The following is a 27,383-nucleotide window of genomic DNA, read 5'->3' as shown; positions in this document are numbered from 1 at the left end:
TGGGACGGATGGGGTTATTGTTGTGAAAATATGTAGGACAGTGGTTCCTGGCCTTACTGGTCTCTATGCTATCAGCTGCATCAACCATATTCACATGACACTGAAGGTGTGAATCAGTTTTTGCTTAATGGCTTGAACTGAAACCAGTTCCCATGAACTAAGATCTGAATTTGCTTCTTACATCAGAGTTTGTCATATAAGCAATTATCATCAATTGGGATTCTTAGTTCTACAGGTGCATACATTATTCAATTCCTATAAAACTAGGAGTCAAAGATTATAAATCTGTTCCAGATCTTTTTTGTTGTTGTTTTTTTTGTCCTAATAGTCACAAAACTCTATAAACAAGAGACAGGAAGACACATACAACCACAGAATTTCAATATCCCGAACTTTTATATGACTCTAAGCACAGACAACAGACCACACACACTCATCCTGCAGCGAGACGGCAATCATGAGCTGAACGATAGCTAAAATGATGCCGTTAGTAACCTTGCATTAGGAAAACATCGACGACAACTTTCGTGCAATAGAGGATGTTGATACTGTAAGCGCAAACCTGCCCAGCTCTTCTCAAATTTTTTTTTTATAACCGTCACACGTCAACCAAAATGGATACTTGTGTCCTAAACATGTAAAGAAAAAAATGCAATTATATACTATATATAGGAAGTTTTAGTTTATCATCTAGAGAAGGGTCCTGTGATACAGTTTGGTCTTGTAATTAAACTAAAATATCCAGAACCCTTCAAGCTTCATAGGAAATTAGGTACAACTGACAATTAACAGGTACCATGCAGTCTTAAATCTATCAGTCCAAAAATGATGTAATGCTCACATTCATAGATTAAACCTGCAATCAAGTCATTCATTCTCCAGCAATCAGATCACACAAAAAAAACCCACTTAAAATGTTAGTTTGAAAAAAAAAAAAGAGGTCGCTTGTCATACCACATTCGAGCAAGCATGGCTGCCCCAAAAGCATGACTGCATGTGGAGGAGTTACCCGAGCTACTAAAGTGGGTCCGTGTGCCACGGAGTTGTGATAATAACAACCCTAAACCTCTCAGCTATTTCTCACTGGCAGGTATTAGCACCGCTGACAAGAGTTCTTTATCATCGTGGTTGGGTGCAGCGCGGGTAGAATAAGCTTGGATGTTGTGGTGCATGAGGAGTGTGGGAGAATGATCTATGCTTCACTAAAGCTGCAAAGACCAAAGATCACATTTCACTATCGCAAGGGAAACCATTAAACCATGACCACAGACACAAAGACAATCATAGCAGCAGTATCTGGGAGAGGAGAACACAAATGTTAGGGCTAGTTCTCATAACATTTTTCTGAAGCTACCTATTTGGTTTCACTTTTAGTGGTAGAAGCTAAAATCACGGGTCATCTTTAAAGAACCTGGATAAGATAATCCAATGCACTTTGGTAGGCCATATTAATATGATACAATCAACAAATCTTTGACCTACTTTTGGAACTGGTTTCATATATCAGGAGGCCCTAATCATGTTTTTAGCCTGCCTCATAAACCTAAAGAAATGCAACATTTTAACTTTCACAACACAGTGTGCAAGAATGCAATTTTAATGGCGTAAGATCTGCATTCTGTGTGGCGCTATGGTCATTAGCCGACCCAAGGTTTGTTATTATACTGCGAAGAATTCTGCCTCCCTTAGGATACTATTTAGAAGCAGAGGGCAATCGCTCACAGCAGCACAGTCTGGCTGTGCAGCTACTGTGCTCTGCAAAACATGAGAAACTTCCTCTTTCTCTGTGCATGTTTGAGAGGAAGGCATCAGTAAGTGGTTCCCTCTCCCTGAGCGGCAGGGGAAAGTAGACCCTCTCGAGTGCCTCTTGGCTTCCCCACCTCCCCCATGAGCCAATAACACAGTCAGACAGAGACACACACGCGCACACACACGCGCGCACACGCACGCACACACACACACACACAGTGTGGTTTCTCCTCTGGAGGGGAACATAAACAGGGCTGTCTGTCTGCAAGTGGAGAGCTAGTTCTCATGACATCACCACCCAGCAGGAATGCGCTGCTCTGCCACGTCAAAGCTCCTCCACCAGCCAGCTACTCGTGCGTACACACACACACACACACACACACACACACACACACACACACACACACACACACACACACACACACACACACACACACATTTATGCATGTCCACATTTTCAAGGCAAAATGTACCACACACACAACATGCACCCAAAAGGCATTTTGAATTATTCTCTCCTTTGGCATTTTCTTACTTTGCAATTGGTTTATTTTAATTTCTCACTGCTCAGACATCCTCTTCCTCTGCATCTCTTCCCTTATCTTTATCACTCTGTTTTGATCAATTTTCCCCAATAAGTCCTCATCCTTTCATATCAGGATTGGCTGTGCGGTCCGCAGTGTCAGACCACACACAGACCACAGAAACACAGATGATGCAAGAGAGAGAAAGGCCAAAGTATGACTGCTTGAATACAGAAAATAAAGTTTTATCATCTATGAGAAACTTTGTGTGCTTGTGTGCATGTGTGTCCGTGTGCGTGTGTGTGTGTGTGTGGCGGTGAGTGTGTTGAGGGGTGGGACATGGGAAATTACGCACTACTTCATTGTATTGGTGTTTGGAGGAAAAGCCCTATTGAAGCTCTCCCTCCTTCCTTTTCACCTCTCTTCCTCCCTCTCCAACTCTCTCCTCCAGTTTACATCCCTTCATCACTTCCTGCCCTTATCTTTCTCTTCCTAGCCATCACCCATTGCTATTTTTGCCTTCCTTTTCCACTTTCTTCCTTCTCTCTCTCTCTCTCTCTCTCTCTCTATCTCAGCCTGTCCCAGTCCTGTTTTTCTCACAATTTCTCTCCTTCTTTTTTCCCCTCCTTTTTTTTTTTATCCTCTGTTTCTCTCAGGCTTTTGGGGAAAGCAAGGGGCAGGAAGCAGCTTGGCTCTCAGACAATGGAACACATCAAAATCAAAAAGCAGCACCAGCCTCACCAGCTTCACACACACACACACACACACACACACACACACACACACACACACACACACACACACACACACACACACAAATAGAGCAAGACAAACAGGACATTCCAGCTGCCGGCTGCACCGGATTCCTCGCCTTGGCTAATCTGAAACGGAGAGTGAGACTGGGAGTGGAGCAGAGCGGGGAGGCAGGGTGAGAACTGTGGGTGAGGGAGAGCAGGGAAGATGGAAAGTGAGAGGGACAAACTCAAGGTGACAAGGATATTTATACAGAGAGGGAGAGAGAGATAGAAATGTTGGGGAGCAGAGGAGGATACCTTTTTAAAAATGTTGTAAGTTCGAGAAGGTGAAACACAGCTGGAAAGGGATTTGGTTTTTTTTATACAACTTTTTTTATACAACTGTGCAACTGTAGCATACATGTATGCATTCTCATTGTGTTATGTTTATATATATTATGACGTGCATATGAAATGATCCTGCGAAAATCTGCTCATGGATAAATGATGAGTTTAAAGTTAAATCTACGAGCATGGAACATTTTTTTGGTTTGCCTTAATGTGAAAACAGACCAAGAAAAGGGGAAGAAATCAAACAGAGACATGATGTTCAGACAAAGTGATGGGAAATAAAGTAGAGAACGAGAAACAGAAAGAAAACATGAGAGGGGAAGCACATGAGCAAAGAAAGCGGGGCAGTAAACAGTAAAAAAAAACACCCATATGTTCTGCAGACATGTTTTCGCAGAATTTCAAAGGTTTGCCGTCCAACCTGAAAGAACGTCTTCCTCCTTGACTTGACAGATTATCACCACCATCTACTGAAGTCTTTGTTTGACTGCATAAGCCATTCTGAATCACTTGCTTCATCTTCAGAGCAGAGATTAGTATCTCTCTGTAATTACTAAATTTGTGTTTAAATATACAGATCACATAATGCAGGTGCTCACGCCAACCTGTATGTCTCTTGTTTAACTGCAGATGAATTATATGATTGACAGTCAACTATGCTTCCTCTTTATCTCAGCCAATCACTAAGGCATGAATGCACTGTGTGTGTGCAGTCCAGTCCATTTACCATTTATACTTGCATACAAAGCAAGCTTTCACAGGGGAAGCTAGAAATACCAAAAAGTTGGCCATTCAAGATTATTATCACTGGATTGATTCTTACATCTAGAATTTAATGTCATAACAAACAACCTATACACACATTCATCCCCTCTGAATGCGGAGAGAAACCTCAGCGGCACTTGAGCAACTATATATTCTCGCACAAGCATGCAGACAAACAGATAGACAGACAGACAGACACACAGACACACAGCTATATATCATGCATGCGCAGGTGTCATTGCGTTGCTATGCTATCCTAGGGCCAACTTAACTGTGGGAAACAAGAGCCGGCCTGATTTCTTAAATACTTGATGAGTGATGGCTCATCTTCCTTCTTATCAATCTGTGCATATGTGTATCTCCTATTGAGTCTGCTCTGACAGCTGCAGACTTTTTCTGTGGGATTTTCACACCACTTCCAGAAAACTGCTGGCTTCACAAGACTTCAGCATTTCACTGCTCTTTTTTTGCAGTCGAGATTAAAATATCCTCAATACACTTTTTCTCAACAACGAACAGAAAGAATGAGCTCTTGAGATAATCCATAAACAACGATGAAGTGCAGACTTTGATACAGTATATTATACTCATATCATTAAAAAAAAATTCTGTTCTGTAAAATTCTCAGCAATGCATATAAAACATTGATGCTTTACTGTGATTGTTTATTATTTTGATGTATTTTCTGGTTTATGTATTATTTGTGATTGTAAAGTGTATCAAGATCATGTTGCATTATGATTCTGCACTTCAAATAAAACAGACTGATTGATATTGGAACACAGTTGTGAGTAAACATCCCTTTGATTCTTCTATATCTGATTTTACACACATTTGCCAATAATAATATCCATCCACCCATTATCTATACCTGCTTTTTCCTGAGCAGGGTCACGGGGGGGCTGGAGCCTATCCCAGCTCACTTTGGGCAAAGGCAGGGTTCACCCTGGACAGATCGCCAGTCTATCACAGGGCCAACACGTAGAGACAGATGGAAACAAAGACCATTCACACCTAAGGGCAATTTGTAGAACCACCAATTAACCTGAGACGCATGTTTTTGGATGGTGGGAGGGGGCCGGAGTACCTGGAGGGAACCCATGGAGGCACAGGGAGAACATGCAAACTCCGCACAGAAAGGCCCAGGTCCGGATTTGAACCTGGAACCTTTTTGCTGTGAGGTGACAATGCTAACCACTGCACCACCGTGCTGCTGCCAATAATGATATATTATATTATATTATTTTATATATATATATTATAAAAAAATATTAGGAATGTATCTTTACCAAAATTGTGTTAATTGTGATAATTATATCCATCATCTGCCTATATTCTTATTGTTAATTCTATACTAATAACTCTGTAAATGACTTGAAATTAGGGCAGTGTAATATAGACAAAAATCAAATATCACAATATTTTTCTTCAAATACCTCAATATTGATACTGCAACAATATTGTGGCGATGACTGCTGGTGCTTTCACAAAATATTTACACAATGAGATTTTAGATAGATAACTATCGGTAATGTGGATGTAATTACTAAGTGGGTAAAGGCAAAAGATAGAACAGCTAGAACAGTCTGGGAAGTTTAGAAACTTTACGATAATGAACCCTTGAAAATACAAAAGACAACTTTAAGTCATCAGAATATTAGGATATCGTACATCTTAGATGATATCTAGTTTCATATCATTACATTGATGTAATGTTGATATATAGCCCAGCCCTACCTAAAATACAACACTCTAAAATTCGACAGATATTTACTTTGCATTGGACTAATTCCTAAGAGACGGTTTCCTCTTTAAATCACTTATAAGAGGAAACAAACAGGAATATTTTTGTATTTCAGATGAATTATGACGTGGTCAGTCAGCTGCTAATTTCCAGTGAAGCGATAATATCGACATAGGATTTGTGGCCATGTCTTACTTGTTCACTGATTCATAAGTTGCACAGTAGAGTAACACAAGCAATCACAAAGGCATTTCCTGATTTGGCTCCACGACAACAAGACAGAAAGACACATCGCCTTTAAGACAAAAGCCCATCAGTCACTTATAACTGCACCCACTAACTGCCTGTACAGTGTGTGGACGAGACAGTGAGCTGTGTGTGAACTACACTTTCTCCCAGTGCTTGTACTTCTACCCCTTTCTCAAACTGTGTGTGTGTGTGTGTGTGTGTGTGTGTGAGTGTGAGACAGTGTGTGTGAGAGTGTGTGTGAGTGTGTGACAGTGTGTGTGAGTGTGTGTGTGAGAGAGAGAGAGAGAGAGAGAGAGAGTGTATGTGTGTGTGTGTGTGTGTGTGTGTGTGTGTGTGTGTGTGTGTGTGTAACAGGAGATGTGAAGCCACACACAGTGGGAAATATTTGGGATGGTTTCCCTCGGAATGTCTTGGCGTGCCGATGGAATGCCCCCCCCCCCTCTCTCCCGACTGTCTCCTCCTCCCCCCCTTCTTGCTGTCGCTCCCTCATGTCTCTGAAGGGGAGGGTGAGTGGGAAACGGCAGGACACACAAATACGACCCCTGTTTTGTCACCCGAATCAACGTCACACGAACAGAGACAGCACACAAATGAAGAAGGAGCCGCACCGGCGAGAAACGTGTGCAGGTTTGTAAAAGTATATGCACAAGTATAAATATGACGTTCAGCATATTTGTGGCCATCTGCACAAATGCAAATCGACATATAAATTAAGGTTTGAAGACATAAGCTATAAAAACTATCCTCTGTTATCTCCTGGGTTTTTAACATATAGCCTGACCCTGATCAGTCCTATTTCACTCATACACTCAAATATGCACAAATGCAGATACAAGTAGGCCCACATCCAGAGAAGGTTCACAATAAATGTGTCTCAACCTCTCACATTCCTCCTGTTTCTCAGCCCGCAGCTCTCTTTGTAGATCAAAGGACAGACAACAAGTCTTTCTATCGCCTTGCCCCCCCCCCCCCGCCCCTAACCACCCTCCTCATTCACTCTTCAATCTTCCTCACTGGGCAAACACTCATCTCACTTGCACACAAACTGATTTGTTTCCCTCTACAATATGTTTCAAATACTGGATGTCCTTTTTTTTTTTGTCTTTCTTCCTATCACTGACTCCCCTGCTTTCATTGCACTTCTCTTTCTCTCACCTCTTTTTACCTCCCTACCATCACAACAGTTCTCACTTCTCTCTCTGCTTCCCTCCGTCTCCTTTTCCTCTCCGTTACTCCCCCGCTCCCACCCACCCCCCTTCTCTCCCACCCCTCCCTCTCAGTGTGGCGGTTCCTGTTGCTCTTGTTTTCACTTCCCCTGTAGTCTGGTGCGTGGGAACCCAGTGTTTCGGCTGCAACAGCGTCTACGCCTGAGTCTGTGTGAGACCAAATCTATGTGCTTTCAACTGCTGCGTGTGTGTTGGAAGGTGCTGAAGTGTGTGTACGTGGTGGTATCGGTGCATGTTTGTCAGTTTTTTGGTTTTGATTGTGTACGCGCATCTACTGTTTATGTGTGAGTGTGTGTTTGGATGGTTTTACATTTATCTCTCAGGCAATCTCTGCAATCTCAACATGTCTATAAAAGGCCAGCATGGCACATCTGATGGAAGAGTGCAACCCAACGGAAGTGTGTGTGTGTGTGTGTGTGTGTGTGTGTGTGTGTGTGTGTGTGTGTGTGTGTGTGTGTGTGTGTGTGTGTGGAATATATTATTTGTGTAAATTGTTATAAGATGGATAAATGATTAATAAATGATTATTGTTTCAAAATAAATGTATAAATATATTATTTGTGGTTAAAACCAGTATATATATATATATATATATATATATATATATATATATATATATATATATATATATATATATATATATATATTAGTCAAACACTCTATTGTAACTTCACATCGTGTAGTTTTCATTTGAGTCAGAAATAAGTGAAACATGGATATTCTTCTGCTGAAATAATATGAAGTGTTGTTGAAATTGTTTGGACAACTATGATTTCACTGTGATGACTGATTAATCGTTTTGGATGATCTTATTGGCTAATATTGGCCTATCACAAATATATCGGTAAGGGCTCAACTATCTTTTACAAAACAATGCAAAATAAAATGCTTGGCATAATTTAGAAGTTGTTCTATTTGTGATTTTTTTTTTTGTTATAAAAATGATCACATTGCCAGTACAGTTCACTGTTTCAATGCACTCATGTCATTTTGGACAATAAAGTTTATCTTTAAACTGGAAAATGTCCTGCCATAATAAAATATTTTCACCTGTGTTTGATAACCACAGTCAATGTATTGATATCGGAAATTTTTACTTCCTGATATCAGTATTGGCCCCAAAAATCCTGTATTGGTCAGGCTCTATCAAACAAAGCTGAAAATGAAATAAATAAAGTTCCAAAGTAGAAACAGGTACATCTGAAGACAGAATACAGATGAAACAAAATGTTGTATTTAACAATGAATGCTTCTCTATATGTTATCCATGTCATTCTTTGTGGTACTCCTTTGAGATGTGCTTTAAATGAACTTTTTTTGTTGGGACAGGTGTAAATATATGTATCCTTGACCAGCGCCATAACTCAGCACTAACATTCAAAGCCACTTGAAATATGCAACCCTAGATGGCCCTTCATACAAATGCACAACACCATCCTGCTTTCCTACAAACAAATTAAAGTTTAAGTTGCCTGCTTTTTTCAATTTTTTTTTAGATTGGATACTTATAGAAACATTTGTTTCCAGTTACTCCAATAAAAGAGCACAACTCTCATATGGTGGGAGATTTTGCAGATCAATGCATCGAACCCATACATCATCTATAATCTATCCTGAGCAGTCACGGGGGGGGGGGGGGGGTGCTGGAGCCTTTCCCAGCTCACTTTGGGCAAAGGTAGGGTATACCTGGACAGATCGCCAGTCCATCACAGGGCCACATAGAAACAGATGGAAACAAGGACCATTCACGCTCTCATTCACACCTAAGGGCAATTTGTAGAACCACCAATTAACCTGAGACGCATGTTTTTGGATGGTGGGAGGAAGATGGAGAGAACCCACGCAGGCACAGGGAGAACATGCAAACTCCGCACAGAAAGGCCCAGGCCCGGATTTGAAACCAGAACCTTTTTACTGTGAGGCGACAACGCTAACCACTGCACCACCGTGCCGCCCCGAACCCATACATGACATTTTAAATCATGGCAAAAATGCAACGCAGTATTTCTTCATTGTACAACTACGCAAACAAGTACACGTACACACGAGGCCCTTCAACATCTCCTTTCCCCTCTGTGCATCTCCATGGTGGACACGCGCATTCCTATGCCTCCAAAATCTCTGTGTGGCCTATTGATACACAGACACAAACATTAACCCTTTCTCTGCACAGTCTTTACATGTGCACACATACCACAAGTTTGTGGTTAATCTCTCCTGTCTTTTTCCCCTTTTCTTGTGACATTCATCAGCGTGTGCGTGAATGAGGCAGAAACACAGGGAGTCAAAAGGGAGAGAAACTAACCCATCCATTGCTAATCAGAGAGGTTTACAATCAGATAACAAAAGGGTTAACTTTGCCTGGGTGGGCCACAGTGCAGCCTCCAGGGTGAAACTCTCTCTCTCTCGCTCTCTGTAACACACACACACACACACACACACACACACACACACACGTACACGTACACGTACACGCACGCACACTCGTATTAAACTAGGCTATTATTTGTCTTAAATTTTAGAAATTGACCTTTTTATAATTAATATTTTATTAGAGAAAATCAGCATGGATTAACTGAAGTAAAATTACATTCAGTCTTTTTAAGATAGATACTAAATTTGTGCACATCAAAGGACAAAGGTTTTCTCAGGTTTGCTGTCCAAACTGATGTTAAAGATCAGAGCTGTTAAGAGTGATGTGAAAGACTTAATTATTTTACAGGTCACGTTTTGCCTTCATTTGGCCACAAAAGAGTGGCTTCCCCTTGAAGTGGTGTTGGTGTCACCAATAAATGTTGCATTTAGATGAATGACCATTTGGACACTGCTTGTTGAGTTGGATTTTTTGTTTCGTTTTGGGTGTCCAAGTCTTTGTGTCATCATCATATCATCCAGACAGGAGGCAGCATCAAGGTGGTCCAGGTTTGTAACATTTTGAGTTTAAAAGAAACACAGCTGGTGGTGTATCTTGACACATTTGGGCCCCCCTACTAGGAGCAGGACAGAACACCCAAGTTTAGAAACTGTCCTGCAAAGACTCCCCTCCCAGTCACCACACACACACACACACACACACACACACACACACACACACACACACACACACACACACACACACACACACACACACACACACACACACACACAGCCGTCACAGCACACACAGTCTTCCTAAACAGCCACCCACAGAGATACCTACAGGTCAGGTACCATAAATCTGACACATATTGATAGCATCTGCTTGACAAACAATATTTTCCAGGCTCCACAAACAAGATAAAAAGGAATTTGATTAATAAAAGGTGAATGACTCCTTTACGTGTATCTATAAAGTATCAAAGAAGAAAATGATACTGAAGGGTTTGTCAGGAAAATATGAATTGAATTATATCTAGTATCATTTCTCATCCACATAAAACTAAATCAAATCTTCACCTTCAAACTCTCCTCTCCCTTTTCGTCCAATTTATTTTCTCATCTAGCCATCTATCCCTCCATTTTGCACCACCTGTACAAGACTGCCGTGATGTCACCCGGACTTCCTTCTATCTCACAACATCCCAAGGCATTCCCAGGCGAGGAGGGATATTCAATCCCTTTCATAGTCTCCTGGGTCTGCCTCAGGGTCTCCCCCCATTCGGACAAGCCAAGAATACCTCCACGGGGAAGCAACCAGGAGGGATACTAATTAGATACTCAAACAGTCTCAACTTGCTACTTTCACAACATGAAAGTACAGTGGTTCAACTTCAAGCTCCTGATCCTTTCATTAGACGTGAGCCCAGATGCCCTGCCAGTGAAACACATTTTGGCCCGCTGTATGTCATTCTCTCAGTTGCTACCGCCACAACAATCTGGCATAACTCCCAGATTACTGCCAATGCCATACCGATCTGCTCGCCAATTTCTCTCCATCTTAATCTCACTCATGAACAAGACCCCAAGATGCAGAGAGGTGAAAACCATGACATTCTCTCACCCTAGGCAATACTTGAAAAACAAAGTCCTGTTCCTGTGTGAGTTTGTTTCAGAGCCAGTGGTGCAAGTATCTTGCTCAAGTTGTGTGTAGCTTCACTTCTTGAGCCAGCTTCTGTTCCTAGTTTTACATGTCAAGGCCCCTACTGCCTGACTGAAAACACTCCAAATATGTCAGTTTCTCACCATTTAGCCTTCCCATTATCAGATATTAATCTGTTCCGCTTTTGTTCTGTATTAAACAATAAACCACAGCCGCCACAAGCTTTTTAATGATTCAGGAACTTCAATGAGGTCAGCTGGTTATAAAATCACAGAAATACTTCCTTGGTATTCATGTTGCTTGTACTTCTCACTGATATAGAAACTCAAGCTTTTTCCTCTTTCTCACTAAGTTTCAACCAAATGCAAATAATATAGATGTATTAAGCAAGCATAGACTTTAATTCACAGATTGTGAAATCATACACAAGTTATTTGTCTTCCACTCTCCACCCACTTCTCTACCGTCCCCTTCATTTGTTTGTTTTGTTATGAACTTATTGCACTCGGTACGTTTTAGTTCCGCTTATTTTCCCATTTATTTGTCATGACAATCACAGACATTATTTTAGTTAGGGAAAGAGCACAGAGCTCAGCCATTGAGGTTCATACAGTGTCGTGTCCTTCACCACACTACATAAACACAAACATTTCACACAAAAGTACCTGACAGCGGCTGAAGATATCGCTGGGAGTGAGCTGGATGTTGAAATGTCTGAGGACTCGAACAGCCTGGTCTCTGGCCTTCTCTGAACAGTCTAAGGACAGACAGCGACCCTCACCCACTTGGGAACGCAACTGTAACGGACACAGAGACAACAGATGTATACTAGCAAGCAGCACACCCAAGTGCACGCGATCAAACACACAAAATGCATCAAGAGATTGTAGATTTTAGATCTATTATGAGTTCATGTGTACTTACACTTTGGAACGGTTGTCCACATGTGAGTATGACACGGTCTTCAGCTTGTGCTAACTGAAACAACAAATTCAAACAAAAACAAAAGAAATTAAGTTAAATTAATGTAGCACTACTACTGATTGTTATCTATAAAATGCAGTACTTTACGGGGATATCACGAGAACTGATGCTTCAGGACCAAGTCGAGGCAAAAACTAGGTACTTGTCTTTTTGTGGTACTGTAGGTACCGTAGATGCCGTAGGTGCTGAAGACACGGGACAAAAACTACAACATGTGGAATGCCAGGAGCAAGTGTAGGTGCAGTAACAAGCCTGATGTGACTTGTAGAAAGAAAAAAAAAAAAAAAAAAAAAAAACACACCAAAATTTGTGTATAGAGATCACTTGTGTTTGAGTCAAGGGCAAGTTACAAATCATGGATCATTTCTAAGAAAAAGGATAAAGCCCCCTAACGACAGGCACCCAGATATCTACATAGACTCCTTTATATAATCTTTATAATACCAACATGTTGCCAAAATGCAGCAAATTGTTACAGCTGACATCGGCTGTAGCAACGCTCCAAACACAACAAAGGCTAACAATGTTTGAGCTTCAGCAGTAATAGTTAATATTGTGAGCTGGGTGCTGCTCCTAATATTCACAGGCCACCATCATCAGTTACCATTCAGTCTGTGATGTATGTGTTAGTTTCATTGTCTGCAAAAAATTTTGTGAAAAGAGTTCATGGTGGAATACTCTTATTTGACAAATTTTTGTGGCAGAATTGTGAAATTTTAATGGGATTGGTACGGACAAAAGAATTTCTGCTACTGTGACATCCCGAGTACTTTGGCTAACTTTGTAAGTGAATCTTGGGTTCATTGTCTGTGTATAATGTCTATTAACTAACCTCTGCTGCGACTCTGTGATCATCAGTGTTCTCCAGCATGACCACGTCAACTCCTAAACAGCGCAGGTACCTCCCCAGTCCCTGTAGCATGTTGTCACACACCACCCGCAACTGCTGGGGGTGCAGAGGGGGGAAATCTTCTGAGGGCTTCTCGCCACACAGGAGGCCTTTCTCTGTGGCACAACCAGGGGGACTGACCCTTTCAGCCCCCTGACATTCCTAAATGGACAGAGACAATAATGTGATACTTAACTGATCCCCATAGGGGGACTTTCTTTTCACTTGCACAACAGTTCAGGGCGGTCAAAGCACAGGGTGAGTTATACAACTGCACCCATGGAGCTGGTAGGAACTGCTGAAGTGTCTTGGTCAAATACGTATTGTCCCTCCCTGCAGGCTGGAGGCTCAAACCCTGGTGCTGCAGTTGGAGGCTCCCTGTATTCATTTACATGTCATGTGAAGGGTCGCATGTTATCAAAGAACAATAGGAATAGTTAAAATAAGACAGCAGCTCTTCATGAAAAAAAAAAGGGTTGATTCGAGTTCATGATTGCAGTTTGATATAACCCTGCCAATGTTCTGGTGACTGACTGCTCTTGTCTAATTTTCAAATGAAAATTTGTCTCACACACACACACGCCACCCTCTTTGCTTCCTCATACCTCTTATCAAAATGTCATTTTGATACAAATGCCCTCCTAAAGTTACCTACCGGTTTAATGTGATTATTTATTTCCATGTTCTGCCTCCTACAATTTCACAACCCATTTGTTTTTCTGTCTAAAATTGAAGAAGAGGGGAAGAGAGTCTGTTTCCCTGACCTAGGTGTTATCTGGTTTTTTTTGTGTTTTTTTTATTGAACATCTAGGAAATCTAACAAAAATAAATTAAAAGTATCAATAACAAGTATAGCTATGGAGAAATGCCAATTGACGTCTTACCTCGTTGCCAAGGCCCTGTTTCGTATGCTTGCCCCGTTTCTCCTTCCGCTTCTTGTCTTTGCTCATCTGTGATTGGTCGAAAGAGATGCTGAGCACGTCAGCTGGCAGCCCAAACCATGCTGGGTTTCTGGAGAGAGCAGAGTACACATCCAGCAAACAGTAGGCATCTGCCACTAGAAGAGGGTTAAGAAGAGAGAAAAAGAGAGAGCAAGAGGGGGTGAATTTATTGGTTTGCAGTTTGTCAGGGGATAACAAAATAATCTCTTATATTCTATAGAGACGAGAGCAGTGACCATCTGTCTCTGTCATTGTCTGTCTGTGCATGCATAATACCTTACCTGCATATCTAATTTGGCTGATGCGTAGTGGCCGCTTCTCCCAGTTGGACATCTGCTCTGTTTTGTCCAGGGGTCTTCCCAGGACCTGTTGTACCAGCAGACTGAGGCCTTTCTCTGCACAGTCATCTCCTACCAGAACCTTTTTAGGGCCATTCTGAGTCCGGTTCACTTTACCACGCTGGATCTGTGTAAGGCATTACAGACATTATAAATTTCATGTCCGAGTCTTGAATATCCATTCCACTAAAAACACTTTTCCATAGCTGCAGTCACAATACCTTAATCATTTTAAATTATGTCGAAGTTGAGAAAAATAAATAAATCTTTCAACAGTCCCTTTAATGTTCTGCCAAAACATCCTGTTTCAACCTGACATTCATTGTGGTTTTGAAATATACAATACAATGGGACTCGTCACATGCTTCGACACATAGCCTATTCCAGCAGATGATAAAAGAAACGTCATCAGTTACAGAACCATGTTGCTATCTCAACATTTATATCCACCCCAGAGATGATGATTTCAGCTACATTGCATACATCTGGAAAAATGCTGGGCATAGTTTGGGACAAGAAATACTTAAGTAAATGATTAGGCAAGATATTATTTTTTTGAAAAAATAATTAAAAGTAGGACATCATCTATAAATAAGAACCTGAATTTTATGAAACATTAAACCCCTACTAATAAAGGAAGCGTGATGCTCTTAAACTAACCGCTGGAATTCATTTAGAATCCATTTTTATGAGATTATGTAAATGGGTGGATAACGTTACCTTTTGGTGTATACTAAGAAGATCAAGGAACCCCTCAATCTTCATCGGTTTCTCTATTAACTGGTGCCAGGTGGCTGAGAGACACTTGAGATCCCCGGCTCCCGTACCATAACCTGAATGTGAAAAAAAAAAAAAAAAAAAAAAGGAGAAACGTGAGGGGCCAAATTATAAACAGAAAGGAATGAATTTGATTTCATATTTTTTGCTAACCCAATTTAAGGACATTTCGTTGGGAGAACAAGCCCCTGATGAAACCGATTGTTTCTGGATGCCGACAGAATCCATTTGCACAGAGGTCTAATAAGAAAACCTGGTCAGAAACTGCCAGCTGTATCAGGGCAACTTGCTGAGTTGAGATGCAGCCAAACGTTGGCTGCCACTCCATATCGACTCCAACTATGCCACCTTCCTAGGAAAAGAGATAGACAGGGATAAGAGATGTTAAATTTAAAAGGATTCACTAGTCCCAAAGTGCCTGCCTATCCAACTTGTGACACAAAACATTTTCAACAAGTTGTTTTTTTTCCCCTTTATTAGATGGTATTCCCTTCTATGTACCTTGAGCACAATGCTTCGACATCTCTGAAGAGCTTCTAGTGTGTCCACAAAGTGAACCTTGTCTCTGGTGAGCGGCACCTGGTAGAACTTCTGACAGTGAGACGGAGACGGCATCCACTCCTCAGTCTTTGATGGATCACTTTGACATATCTGTCTGAGCGGGGGGGGAGACACACGTGTGTGTTTTTGTGAGTTTACATATCAATGACGCATCGTGGAAAGAGACATAAAACAACATAACATCAGGCAGAACAATAAGAAAGTGGATTGATAACATTAGAGAAAAATTACAAAATAAAAAAAGGCAACAAACATTGCATATTAGATATTAGAATTGAGAAGAATTGACGTCGACATCTAGAAAAAAGTACCACTGAAAGGGACCATCAAGGACATTTGGTTTCAAACCCCATATTAAGTACAACATTCAAACATACACAATCAATGCAAATGGTTGAATAGAAACAACAGGGTACAAAATCTTGGTACATAACACAGTATTGAGCAACTGTTGCTAAAGATCAGTAAATCAGTGAGCTATATGATAACAGACTGACTTGTAATGTGAGAAAGGGGATGTGGAGAGACAATTTTTTTTTTACTCCAGAGTCCAGATGGTACAGCAAGGACAAAAACTCTGAGGTTACACCTATTTTTCTTAAAAAAAAAAAAAAAAAAGTATTCATGTTCATACCACAAGTTGCGTAACAGGATATGTTTATGCACGTTTTGGCCAACTCACTGTAGATCAGGCGGGAGACTCTGTTGCATTTCCCATACCCCGCAGGGCAGTCGATTTCTGGGGACGTTGTATCTCAGTGACCACTGGGAGGCTTTCTGTAAACCGCTGTACCTCACCAGCATCTCCACCAACTGAATCTGCAGCTCGAAGTCATCTCCCATCACATACTATGCATAGATAACACACACATGCACTTGAAATGTCATCACACATCCTATACATGTTCTTAATAATAATTTTTTTTAAAATGCAGCGCAGTTTAGCTCTACACAGCATCATATCCATACATGCCTTCAAGCAAAACCTACCTGAACATGGTCACTCCAGTTCTCCTCTGTCATGCTTTTCTATGAGGAAAGGAAAAAGATGCAAAAACTTGCTTAAAATTTCTAATCTCTAATCTGATGACAATTTTGTCTTCACCAAAGCAGTTGTGTCACCATCATCATTATTGTCTGTTCCCACAAGTCCTTGTTTCACATCACCATCCTCTCACAGCTGTGCTTTGGCAGTTTTTCAATGTGACAAAGAGACATTAATTCAATATTACATCAATTTCGCTGATAGATTCTTTCGAACAGATTCCAATCAAAGTTCCTCAAATATGTATTTACAGACAAATATTTGTTTTGTCTGAAACCCAAAGTGTTGAGTCTCAAAATCTTGCCCATGCTTTTAGGAACTAAATCTTACACCTTAAAAACAACGGAGTACACTGTGTTCTCTTACAGCTTATGTTTTTCTAAAAATAAAATTGTGACAATTTTGATCTGTAATTAAAGCTGACATATTTGTATGTAAAACTGCAATATGAGATCCATTATCCAAAACATTAAATGTTCAGTAAACATTTCCCAGACAAAACTAAGCCTGAAACATATTGCTTACTCCATTTTATTTTGTTTATACTGTATTAATGTCATAAAATAAATACCTTTAAAACTGTTTTGATGTATTAAAAACACAAAAGATGCAGCTGTATAAAAATTCAAATATAGCTAATTTAATGTTACAGTAATTTTGCAGTAAAAAACAATGTTCATCACAGCAGTGCCAAGCAAGGCCTCTCCTCACCCTCGGGAAAGATTTAAAAACATGTCCTTAGAAAAGTCGTGTCTTTATTCACCAATGAATAACACATATTTGCAAGATCAAGTCCCCACTCCTGTAGCACCTACATTTTGTACTATCCAGGAAACTCATCCCAGGGAGTTAAGAGACTGACAGATCATGCACTACTTTCAAAGTCAAGAATAAAGTTTTATAATTTAATTAAACAGGCATATTGGTGTAGTGTCAAAAAATGATTTGCCAATTTCCTTTTCAATGAAAGAAGCAAACCTGTACCACACTCTCAACTTTGCCTTGGAAATTAGGGTCATAAAGAAATATTGACATGTGTCTGGCCGGAGTCTTTCCATGAGTAAACAGAAACGTGGCTGCAACTATTATGACAGACTAACTGAGCATTAACAAATCAGTGTTGCTCTAAACCAAAATCAATTGGATCTATTTACTTCATATTAGTGATGAACATTGTCTCAAGCACCAAAGCGACAGATAAAAGAACAAAACAATTCAGTCACCAACAACAAACTGTCCGAAAAACTTCGCAAAGTACGAATTTCAAACAGCAAACAAGAGCAGACATCTATCTTCCACGTCAAATTAATTACCAGTGTCGTCATCAATTCATACAAACTGAAAAGGGAAAGTCACTGATGAGTAGCTGCTTTGATGGTATATTTGTAAATATAATTTGTATAAAATTGAAAGCCTACTGCGTCACTTACCTCCACAAATCTTTTGTACATGAGGAAACGCAGAGAGTCTAGTCTCCTCTTGTGCAGAGCATTGGGACAAAGCCCTGTGTCAAAAAAAAAACAACCCCAGTGAATAATCATTTATTTTAAGTAAAACCACGTGCCGTGGTCCCAAAACACTTAACATTCACAAAAGAACACACAGGAAGGAAGCAAAACAACAACAAAAACACTTGAAAAAGAACCACTGGCCTACAGCAGCTTGGTTATAGGCTAATATATACTATATACATGAACCACCAGACACGTGCCCTGTCACCTACCTTGGTCGATCTTAAATTTCTCCAGGAGTCGTAAGATGTGTTTGGTGAGCATTTTGGGCTGGATCAGTCCCATGCAGTGTTTGGACAGAGAGAGCCGAGGGAACCGCCTGTAGAAACGCACATGCACACAGTTTATCGAGTGGCTTGTTGATGCCTGCATTTATACAGTCCCCCTGCATTCACACATATACCATACTTCCTTATCTCGTCCGCGCTGAAGCTGGGGTGGCACCAAGAGTCCAGCATTGTGACCAGTTGTTGTTCTAGATGCTGGTGACCTGTGACGAAGGCCTCTGCCAATGAAAACTTATCCTGTAAGATTAGCGGTACGCACATCTGCAGAAGAAGGTTGGAGATGAGGTTGGATACAGATTTTTTTTAAAAACAGGACAATTTGAGAAATTCCAATCAAACTTGCTGAAAGCATGTTTATAACTACAACTGTTTATGAATAAGGGAACACAAAAGACCACAAATACATACTCTATCTACGCAAATGTTTTGTCTCACCTCCTCCATAATTAGCCCATTCTGTAATTCTAGCTTTATGCTGAGCGCTGCAGCCTGTGAACAACAGAAAGTGTAATTCAGTGTCAAAATTATTATTTTTTTGCTTGTGCCAGCATTAACACAAGTTTCTAAATCATTTTTTCTGAAAAGATTCTGACATAAAAATGTTAACACCAAATCAGGCACTCACCTCTTTGTAGCAGTTGAGAGCCTGTAACCCCACAATGTGCAACCGCAGTATAGCTGGATCCAAGGAATTGAGCTGGTAGATGCTTACGAGGTTGTTTACAAAGCTGGGGTGGGTATCTGTTAGTAAGCTCAGAGCCCGTCCCTGAAGCGCCCGAGCTTGCTGCTCTGGGAGTGAGCTGAGGTTCACCTGTTGGAGGGAGACACCTTCTCTTACAAAAATGGCAAAAGAAAACACTAGAGGCTGTTTTTTTTCATGAGTGGGTCCCTATTTCGTTTGTCTACACACATAAAAGTGTGATGGTATATGTACAGTTTAAAACCACAAAAGGTGACACAAGTTGGACTGGAGCTGCAGAAGAATCCCAAAGCACTGGTGTTAAACAGCTGGCTCAGCTACCTGAGGATTTTCCTGTATCCACATCTGGAACTCCATGAGGATGTGTTGGCCGATGGTGTGGCTCCGACCCTTCTGTTTGCCCGGACAGCTCTCAAGGATTGTTAAGAAGGTCTCCAGAGGCTCAGACATGTTTGAAAATCCCTTAAGGGCTACCAAATGTAGCTGTGGGTGAACAGAGGAGGAGGGAGTGGTAAAAACATCACGTTAGAGAGTAAAAGGTGAATGTAGAAAACATTAGAGCTTGAAGGTAGGTTCATGTAAATTGTGAATTTATCAAAACACGAGTGATTACAGAAGGGTAGACGCTGTCCAAAAACAAATCAAAACTTTGCCCTCTTCGCTTGTGCTGCAACTAGCCACATCTGCGACGGCAAAAACGGCATCTGAACTTATGAGTGCAGAGGATGTTATGGATGAGGACATATTTTACATACGCAGCACAAACAGGTGTGCTGGAGACCTACTTTAGGATACTAAAGATAAACTACAAAACACAACTAAATCCATCACGGCCGAGACCATTAAGTGAGTATTTTTGTCCCCAAACGCTATGTTTTTGCCAACAAAGTGAATGATGGTAGTGATTGACGGCAACGTCGGACAAACATTTTGTGAGCAGGTCGGGTTGTTGGTGTTAACAATACCTGCTAACATTACAGTATATGATTAGAACTAGTAGCTTCCTGATAAATAACCACCTTCTTTCCCATCTGGCTACTTGTTGTTTTGTTGTTGATTGGGCACTAAAACGGGGAGAGACTTGGCTAAGGGAACTTAAGGATTTGGGGGTTAAGTGTCAGAAGCTCATACGCAATGCATCCTGGTACATGTAGGCAATGCCAGCACGGCTCAGCTATGAAGAAGAAAACAGCTTATTCATTGAATAGAGCACACATTGAGGAATTTCTTGTTTCAGCTATCATCAACACTGAGTGGACGTCCACATACAAAATTTAAAATTTTCCTTTGAGGCCGCGGTATTACAGTCACGTTAGAGAGGGTAAATTTGAAAAAAAAAATACTCCACGGTTCAGACATACGTCTGATAAATCAACATCTGCAGATTTCTATTTTTTAACAGCTTGTTTGGTAAATTGAGGGAACTGATAAGCGTTTTTTTTTTGTTTTTTTTTAACCCCACAAACGCTAATGACGACCAACAGCTACAGTAACTTGCCTCTCTGGGCCTGGCAGACACAGAAGCTTGTGACACATTTTAGGTGCGAGTTTAAGAATGCAAACGCCGGCATTAGAAACTTCCTACATGAGAAAATAATATCTGTGTGAGAACGCCTCGCGCTGGGTCTTAATTTGTAAAACAGATGTCATCCACTCAATATCCTCCTCGCACACATCTCAAGTTCATTCAGAGCAACACAAATTCCTTCCTTCTGACAGACAGTCTGGTTTCCTCATTAACACACACACACACACACACACACACACACACACACACACACACACACACACACACACACACACACAAGTAAGCTTCACTTAAAGATGCTGGAATCTCTCTCTCGCTCGCTCCTTGCTGTGCAAGTGCTTCAGGCAGACACAGACACACAAAGACTCCATCCCACTGTAAACACACACACACTGAATATTGCATACATGGACCTGACGCACGCTGTGAAAGTGACTCTTACTGTCTGCAGATCTTTCCGGCTCCATAGCTCGAAGAGTTCGTCTCTCAGCACGGCCAGGCCAAAATCTGGGGAAGAAATATCACACACACACACACACACACACACACACACACACACACACACACACACACACACACACACACACACACAGATGACGTGGGGTTTCACTCTGGCCATTGACATGTCACTAGATGGTAGTCAGGTACTAAAACTTAATCTGATTTGTGAAAATAAAAACTGAACAAAATGCTAATGTTTTGGGTATAAACCTCACAAATGTCATTCATAAAGAAATATTTTTTTTCTTAAACTGCTGAGGCTATGCAAGTTGGTCACATTCCCAACAGTTTAAATTCATTTTTTTATTCAGTTGAATCTTCCAATGACAAACCACTTTTTTTTTTTTTCCCCCCACTTGCACAATTAATTACCTGCTTAAATAAATGTTTATCAACAACTTAAAACAAGGTTGCCTGGCACCAACAACCTACCTGGCTGCGTAAATATAAGTTTATTAAAGGTCATGAAACAATTCTGAAAGCCGCGGTGCTGATTTGCCATCGCTGCTCATGTAATACAGTCAAATTTGCTGCCAAACATCTTGAAATACCTTGTTTTGTATCCCACCTAAATCTTAGCTTATCGGTAATGCGATATACTGGAAATATTGTTTGTTAAAACAGGCATAGCTGAGTAGCCAGAACGTCAAATGCTATTTCTTTAACAGGCATGTCAGAGCAGCCATAACATCGGATTAACAGCTGAGGCTGGTTGGACAGTAGAGGAACCCAGCATTAGCTCTGCATTCCAGCTGAATCTGCAGCCAAAATACTCTGGAGAAGACTCTCGGGGCGCATTTTAGGAATGCCACGGTGGGTAGAAGAGCTTGGAAACAAGAGGAACATGTGAGTGTGCATGTGTGTTTCACGGTTTTCTGTCTGCTTCTGCGTATGTTCCACTGAGCCTTCCCAAAAGCTCCAGCTTCTTTCTATGTCGCTCATGCTGTGTGGCCTCCACCGTACCTGCTCCCCCCTTCCCCCTTACCCCCTCCCTTCCTCCTTCCTTCCCAGGGCTAGTTTTCCTGTTCTCCTCTCCCTCCCTGCACCAGCCTCTCTTGATTTTGTCTCGGATTTCCCCAGGAAAAGGCTATGCGCTGGTCATGGTGTAAAAAATACAGCCTTCCTGATGCATAGCCTGGGAAAGCAGACCAAAACCTCTTCTCTTCTCTTCTCTCCTCTTCTCTCCTCTCCTCCTCCTTCCTCCTTTCTCCTTTCTCCTCCTCCGACACTTTTTGTCTCTTTCATGTTGCCTTGCAATCACAAATTTTACGGTTATCTTCTAGCAGCAGCACAAATCCTTGTGCTTCTTTTCTTTCAACTCCTCTCAAAAAACTCACCTGAATTCCTATTTTGAATAACAAAAACACACTCGTGACTAATAATGTCTCACTTCCGTGATTGCGTTTGCGTTTGATTTCCTTACAAGTTTAGCAGGTCACTGTTCCTCATTTTTCTCATTATAAAACAGCACAGTAAAAAAAAAAAAAGAAGAAAAAAAGTCAAAAACAATCTCCTTTTTGCCAATACAAAACCAGCCTCATGTTCTGAGACATGGTTCTATTATTTAAGAAAATGCCACACTATGCCTGTGCATTTGGATGCGCTGACCCATTGAGTAGAAATCATTCATACTCAATATTCGTTTCAATCACTCCAAAGTGCATTTCCCACCTTCCAGAAATTTCCACTCAATGTGACAATCATTGATAAAACTGTTTTTATTTTTGTAATAGATTCTTAATTGTTGCATTACAGACAGGAGTCTTTTCAAATTAAAATACTCTTCAGTATATCACCACGATGTCACAGCTCTGACAGCACCATTACAGCATGCTAGTTATGTATTAAATAGACTCAGACGTGCATAGAAAAACAATAAACTCTGAAATGATCCACTCAAAGGTCCTTTAATTTAAAACATTTGAAAGGCTGGAGAGTTTCCTTTGCTGTTATACGCCCTACTCCGGCCTATTCATCCCACTGACAAACATGTATATACTACGTGCACAGGGACTCACACGGACACAAACAGCACAATCCACTTCAGACTCTCTGTTTGTATGAAGAGAGGAATGTTGAGCATGTAGCTTCTTTACAGTCTCGGCTAGTGGACAAATGATAGCGCTAGAGGCTCCCCATTCATTACAACATAATAACCCTATCACCACGTACAAACACATGGGACACAGAGTACATGCACTCATTCACCTCTGAGAAAGTTTTTTTTTGTTTTGTTATTTATTTATTTTTACACAAGATCATTTGAAACTTGAGAAAATACGACATTTTCACTAAGTGGATTTTAATGTAATCCGACACAATCGTTGTCCCCCACTCTCCCAAAACGATTTCAGTAAGAATTAGACATTAAATCCACAGGCATGTCTGACTGCATGTTGCCAGGCAGCTGCCAAAATAAAGGAAACACAAAGATCAAGTGTCTAAATGGGGCATTTGGTGTCACTACAGCCACCAGAACAACTTCAGTGTGACTTGGCAGTGGTTGTGCAAGTGGCTCAACTCCACTGGAAGAATGCCACAACATTCTTCTACAAGCACTTCTCTTCTTTTGTATTTTGTTGTAGGTGCTAGAAAAGGCTTTCAGCTGGAGCTATTGCCGAGGCTTGAAAATGAAGAGAACACCAGCACTTGCAGAATATGATGCTTATTAAAGCAGTGTTTACATGTTAATTGCCTCGCCATAAATGACCCACTACAACCTGGGTTTTCTAAATGTGCAGTGACACACACCTGCAGGCTCTACAGAGGAAAAAAAAGAACAACAATGCCGATACGAGTTAAATAACCAATGGAATCCTTGTGTGGTGTTGAGCTAAATAATGTCAAAGAACACGTATAAAGAGAGCTTTAAATCAGAAATGAGTCCAAGACATAAGATTCACAGAGGGAACATATTAGGAGATACTTTGACGTAATTGCTGCGGTAGTCTAAAAAAGTTGTGGTCGGAATTTAAAGTTTTCTTCATCCATCTATCAATGGACCCAAGATTATTTTCAAAAAAAATAATAAAGAAAATATTCACTTGTTAAATAAGGACATGAATAATAACGTTTTAAGGGGTCATTTAACATAGTCAGGCACTAGTTAACACAACAAGCAGCTGTCTAAAACTATGTCTGACAATTCTATCGTGTTGCTCTCCTGTCATTTTTCTCCTGAACCACATTCTCTAGAGGTAATATAGTTTGGACAAAAGGTATCAGAATACATGTGCCTTACCACTGCATAAACGTTATGCTATCTGACATTAACACCAACAACAGCATCGTACTGTATATTTCACTGCAGAAAGCAGGCAATTTAAGGGGCAATGAGGCGGGGTGCCATACCCCTAGTTAGCAAAATGACCAACGTGCAATCCCCTTTGATGACCTGCCATCCCCCCTCTCCAGCTCCTAGTTTACTGTTATTTTATCGCTTATTGCTTTCCTGTATCTATAAATGCAACTAACTAACTAACTAACTAACTGTCTGTCTGTCTGTCTATCTAACTGTCTATCTATCTATCTATCTATCTATCTATCTATCTATCTATCTATCTATCTATCTATCAGAGAGTGCAGGGACAGAGCGGTTGTTTCGTTGGATATGTTAGTCAGTTATGACTAGTCTGCCTGACTCATTCATCCTTTATCTGACTGACATTTGCGCAACTTAGAATCTATGGCTCCGGCTCTGAAATATCAGTAACCTAACTCTGCTGTGTATTGAAAAATACTTCCATTGGGCCATCCCTTAGTTAAATAATAACAAATCACCTACTGCCTGCAGATATTACTCAGCTCTGTCTTGTACCTTTGGAGTTTGTGTAGCCATCATCAACACTACAGTTAACCCCGATGTGTGTGGTTTTCTAGATGAAATTGTGAAAAAGAAGTGTCTGTGGTGAAACTGTGGTACAGTACTGACCCATTTCCTCTGGACTGGTGTAGCTCGCCATGTCTGCCATCTCTCTCTGTAGGAACACAGAAAAACAGACGTTTAAATAGGAATTGTAAACCTTATAGTTCAAACATATCACTGCCACAGCATGACAGATATTTTAGGAATGTGTGTATAGAGCATACAGTAATACGTAAGCAAAAGATTAAATATCCCACATACAGCACATTCAGCAGCATGTTTATGGATATGTGCTCAACTATATTGGGCAACTAGTGATACTTGTGATACTTTGAATAGTATCACCGTACCAAATAAAAAACAAAACAACTCTAACCAAAACAAAAGAACATTTTATACATACAGCAGTTTAAAACAGCAACAAGAAAAAGCTGTGGGAACAGCAGCCTGAGAAAGGGCTGGATGCCAGTTGGCTGAGAGACTTGGTTTCAGGCTGAGGATGTTTTTTTAGGCCTGAAGTCTGGTTGTTTCTCGAGAGGCGGGCTCCGGCATGCAAGCGCTGTCCGGGAAACAGCGCTATTTCAGGGGATTAACGAGAAATGAGATACAGCACCTGCAGACCAGGCTTTTTTTTTGTGTGTGTGTGTGTGTGTGTGTTTTTTTTTGTTTGTTTTGTTGTTGTTGTTGTTTTTAAATCTTCTAGCTCCACCTGGTGGTGAGAAAACGCACCGTTCTTCCTCAGTACTCGGATTTCTGTTAGCAAACATCAGCCTGTCTGGACCTGCGGTCTGTGGTCTGGACCGGTCAGATCAAAGACCGACACCCGAGCGAGTGTTACTGTCGTATTTGCTCCAGATTTGTTTTCACGTAAAAGCCACAAAACCGACCGATCTGTGATAATGTACTAACTTAGTTGGCTCGTAAAGCTAACTGCTACAGTGGCTCTCCAGCACAGCGTTGCCTCTTTATATTCTACTACGTGGTGTCAACCGGCGACAAATATTTCATTACAATAATGTAAAGTTGTGTTATCGGTACGAAATGACTCACCATACAGTACTTTCTTCCAGTTAGTTATCGTCAGGTAAACTTGTACCTCGCTTGTTACTACAAGTAAACGCCAGCTTCTTCTTCGTCTTCTTCTGCTGTTACTGCGACTTCCTGCTCTTCTTCTTCTTCTTCTTCTTCTTCTTCTCCTCCTCCTCCGTCTGGGATTTCCGGCGGACTGGATACCTTGCGGCACGTTGCTGCCTCTGACAGGTTGGGATGATGAACACTATCGCCACCCAACATAGACTACTATATAAGATGCCACCTATCCGTCGCTTTTAGAGTAGATAGATTGTACATACGAGAGTAAATATATGTTTTGTAATATCATATATATATATATATATATATATATATAGATATATACACTGTACTGTATATACTGTATATACTGTGCATTTTATATTTTATATTTTTTTTACTGCTATTTTATTGCTTTTCTATTATTCTATTATTATCTTATTGCTTCTGTATGCTGCTGTAGCGAAAAAAAAAATTCCCCTCGGGGATTAATAAAGTAACTACCTAACCTAACCTAACCTAACCTAACATACAATGTTGGGATGAAACTAAGTGCATCCACGTGAGAACTGCACTTAAGTACAAATTTGAAGTATTTGTACTTTACTTGAGTATTTCCATTTTATGCAACCTTATAATTCTACTCCACCACATCTCAAGAGGCAAATATTGTTGACTGCTTTTTACTCCACTACATTCGTCTGACAGTTTAAGATACTGGTCAGCCTATATTTCGGATTACATATTTTACCCTTCCTTTCCACTGAAAGCTATATATCTCCAAACTTGGTGTTTTGGAATTTGATTTATTTTTTTGTAATTTAATTTTTTAATTTTTTATAAACTGAAGGATTAAATTATCTTTTATGGGTTTACTTTTTAAGCTAAATAAACTTTTTTTTTTTTTTTTTTTTTTTTTTTTTTAAAAACCGGGATCAGCTGGCAAATATATGATCACAAAACAAGTTGGTTTTCTGAGCTTGTAAACTTTTTAGAGACACGTGGTTCTAAAAGAACAGAAACTA

The 27,383-nt window shown here is 40.6% G+C and overlaps 1 protein-coding gene across 1 annotated transcript in view; it reads right to left on the bottom strand.

Annotated features, from left to right (window-relative positions):
* exd3 (exonuclease 3'-5' domain containing 3) overlaps window positions 1–26,469 on the bottom strand; it is a 42,431-nt gene extending 15,962 nt beyond the window's left edge. Inside the window, exons 1-19 of the mRNA XM_069163507.1 lie at window positions 26,338–26,469; window positions 25,354–25,399; window positions 21,364–21,428; window positions 19,715–19,876; window positions 19,319–19,504; window positions 19,129–19,182; window positions 18,815–18,954; window positions 18,619–18,725; window positions 18,326–18,399; window positions 16,841–16,879; window positions 16,533–16,699; window positions 15,791–15,944; window positions 15,443–15,641; window positions 15,233–15,345; window positions 14,456–14,639; window positions 14,118–14,290; window positions 13,177–13,395; window positions 12,285–12,338; window positions 12,026–12,157 (exon numbers count right to left, since the gene is read on the bottom strand). Coding sequence (XP_069019608.1) covers window positions 12,026–12,157; window positions 12,285–12,338; window positions 13,177–13,395; window positions 14,118–14,290; window positions 14,456–14,639; window positions 15,233–15,345; window positions 15,443–15,641; window positions 15,791–15,944; window positions 16,533–16,699; window positions 16,841–16,879; window positions 18,326–18,399; window positions 18,619–18,725; window positions 18,815–18,954; window positions 19,129–19,182; window positions 19,319–19,504; window positions 19,715–19,876; window positions 21,364–21,428; window positions 25,354–25,399; window positions 26,338–26,340 — 2,271 coding nt within the window. The 5' untranslated portion in view covers window positions 26,341–26,469. The remainder of the gene's footprint in view (window positions 1–12,025; window positions 12,158–12,284; window positions 12,339–13,176; window positions 13,396–14,117; window positions 14,291–14,455; window positions 14,640–15,232; window positions 15,346–15,442; window positions 15,642–15,790; window positions 15,945–16,532; window positions 16,700–16,840; window positions 16,880–18,325; window positions 18,400–18,618; window positions 18,726–18,814; window positions 18,955–19,128; window positions 19,183–19,318; window positions 19,505–19,714; window positions 19,877–21,363; window positions 21,429–25,353; window positions 25,400–26,337) is intronic.
* Window positions 26,470–27,383: the final 914 nt, after the last annotated feature.

Source organism: Embiotoca jacksoni, unplaced genomic scaffold (assembly GCF_022577435.1).
Source record: "Embiotoca jacksoni isolate LCO1_2020_lvr unplaced genomic scaffold, fEmbJac1.0.p SCAF_10, whole genome shotgun sequence".
Lineage (NCBI taxonomy): Eukaryota > Metazoa > Chordata > Actinopteri > Embiotocidae > Embiotoca > Embiotoca jacksoni.
The sequence above is the reverse complement of the archived record's forward strand: the minus strand, read 5'-3'. Positions and strand labels throughout refer to the sequence as shown.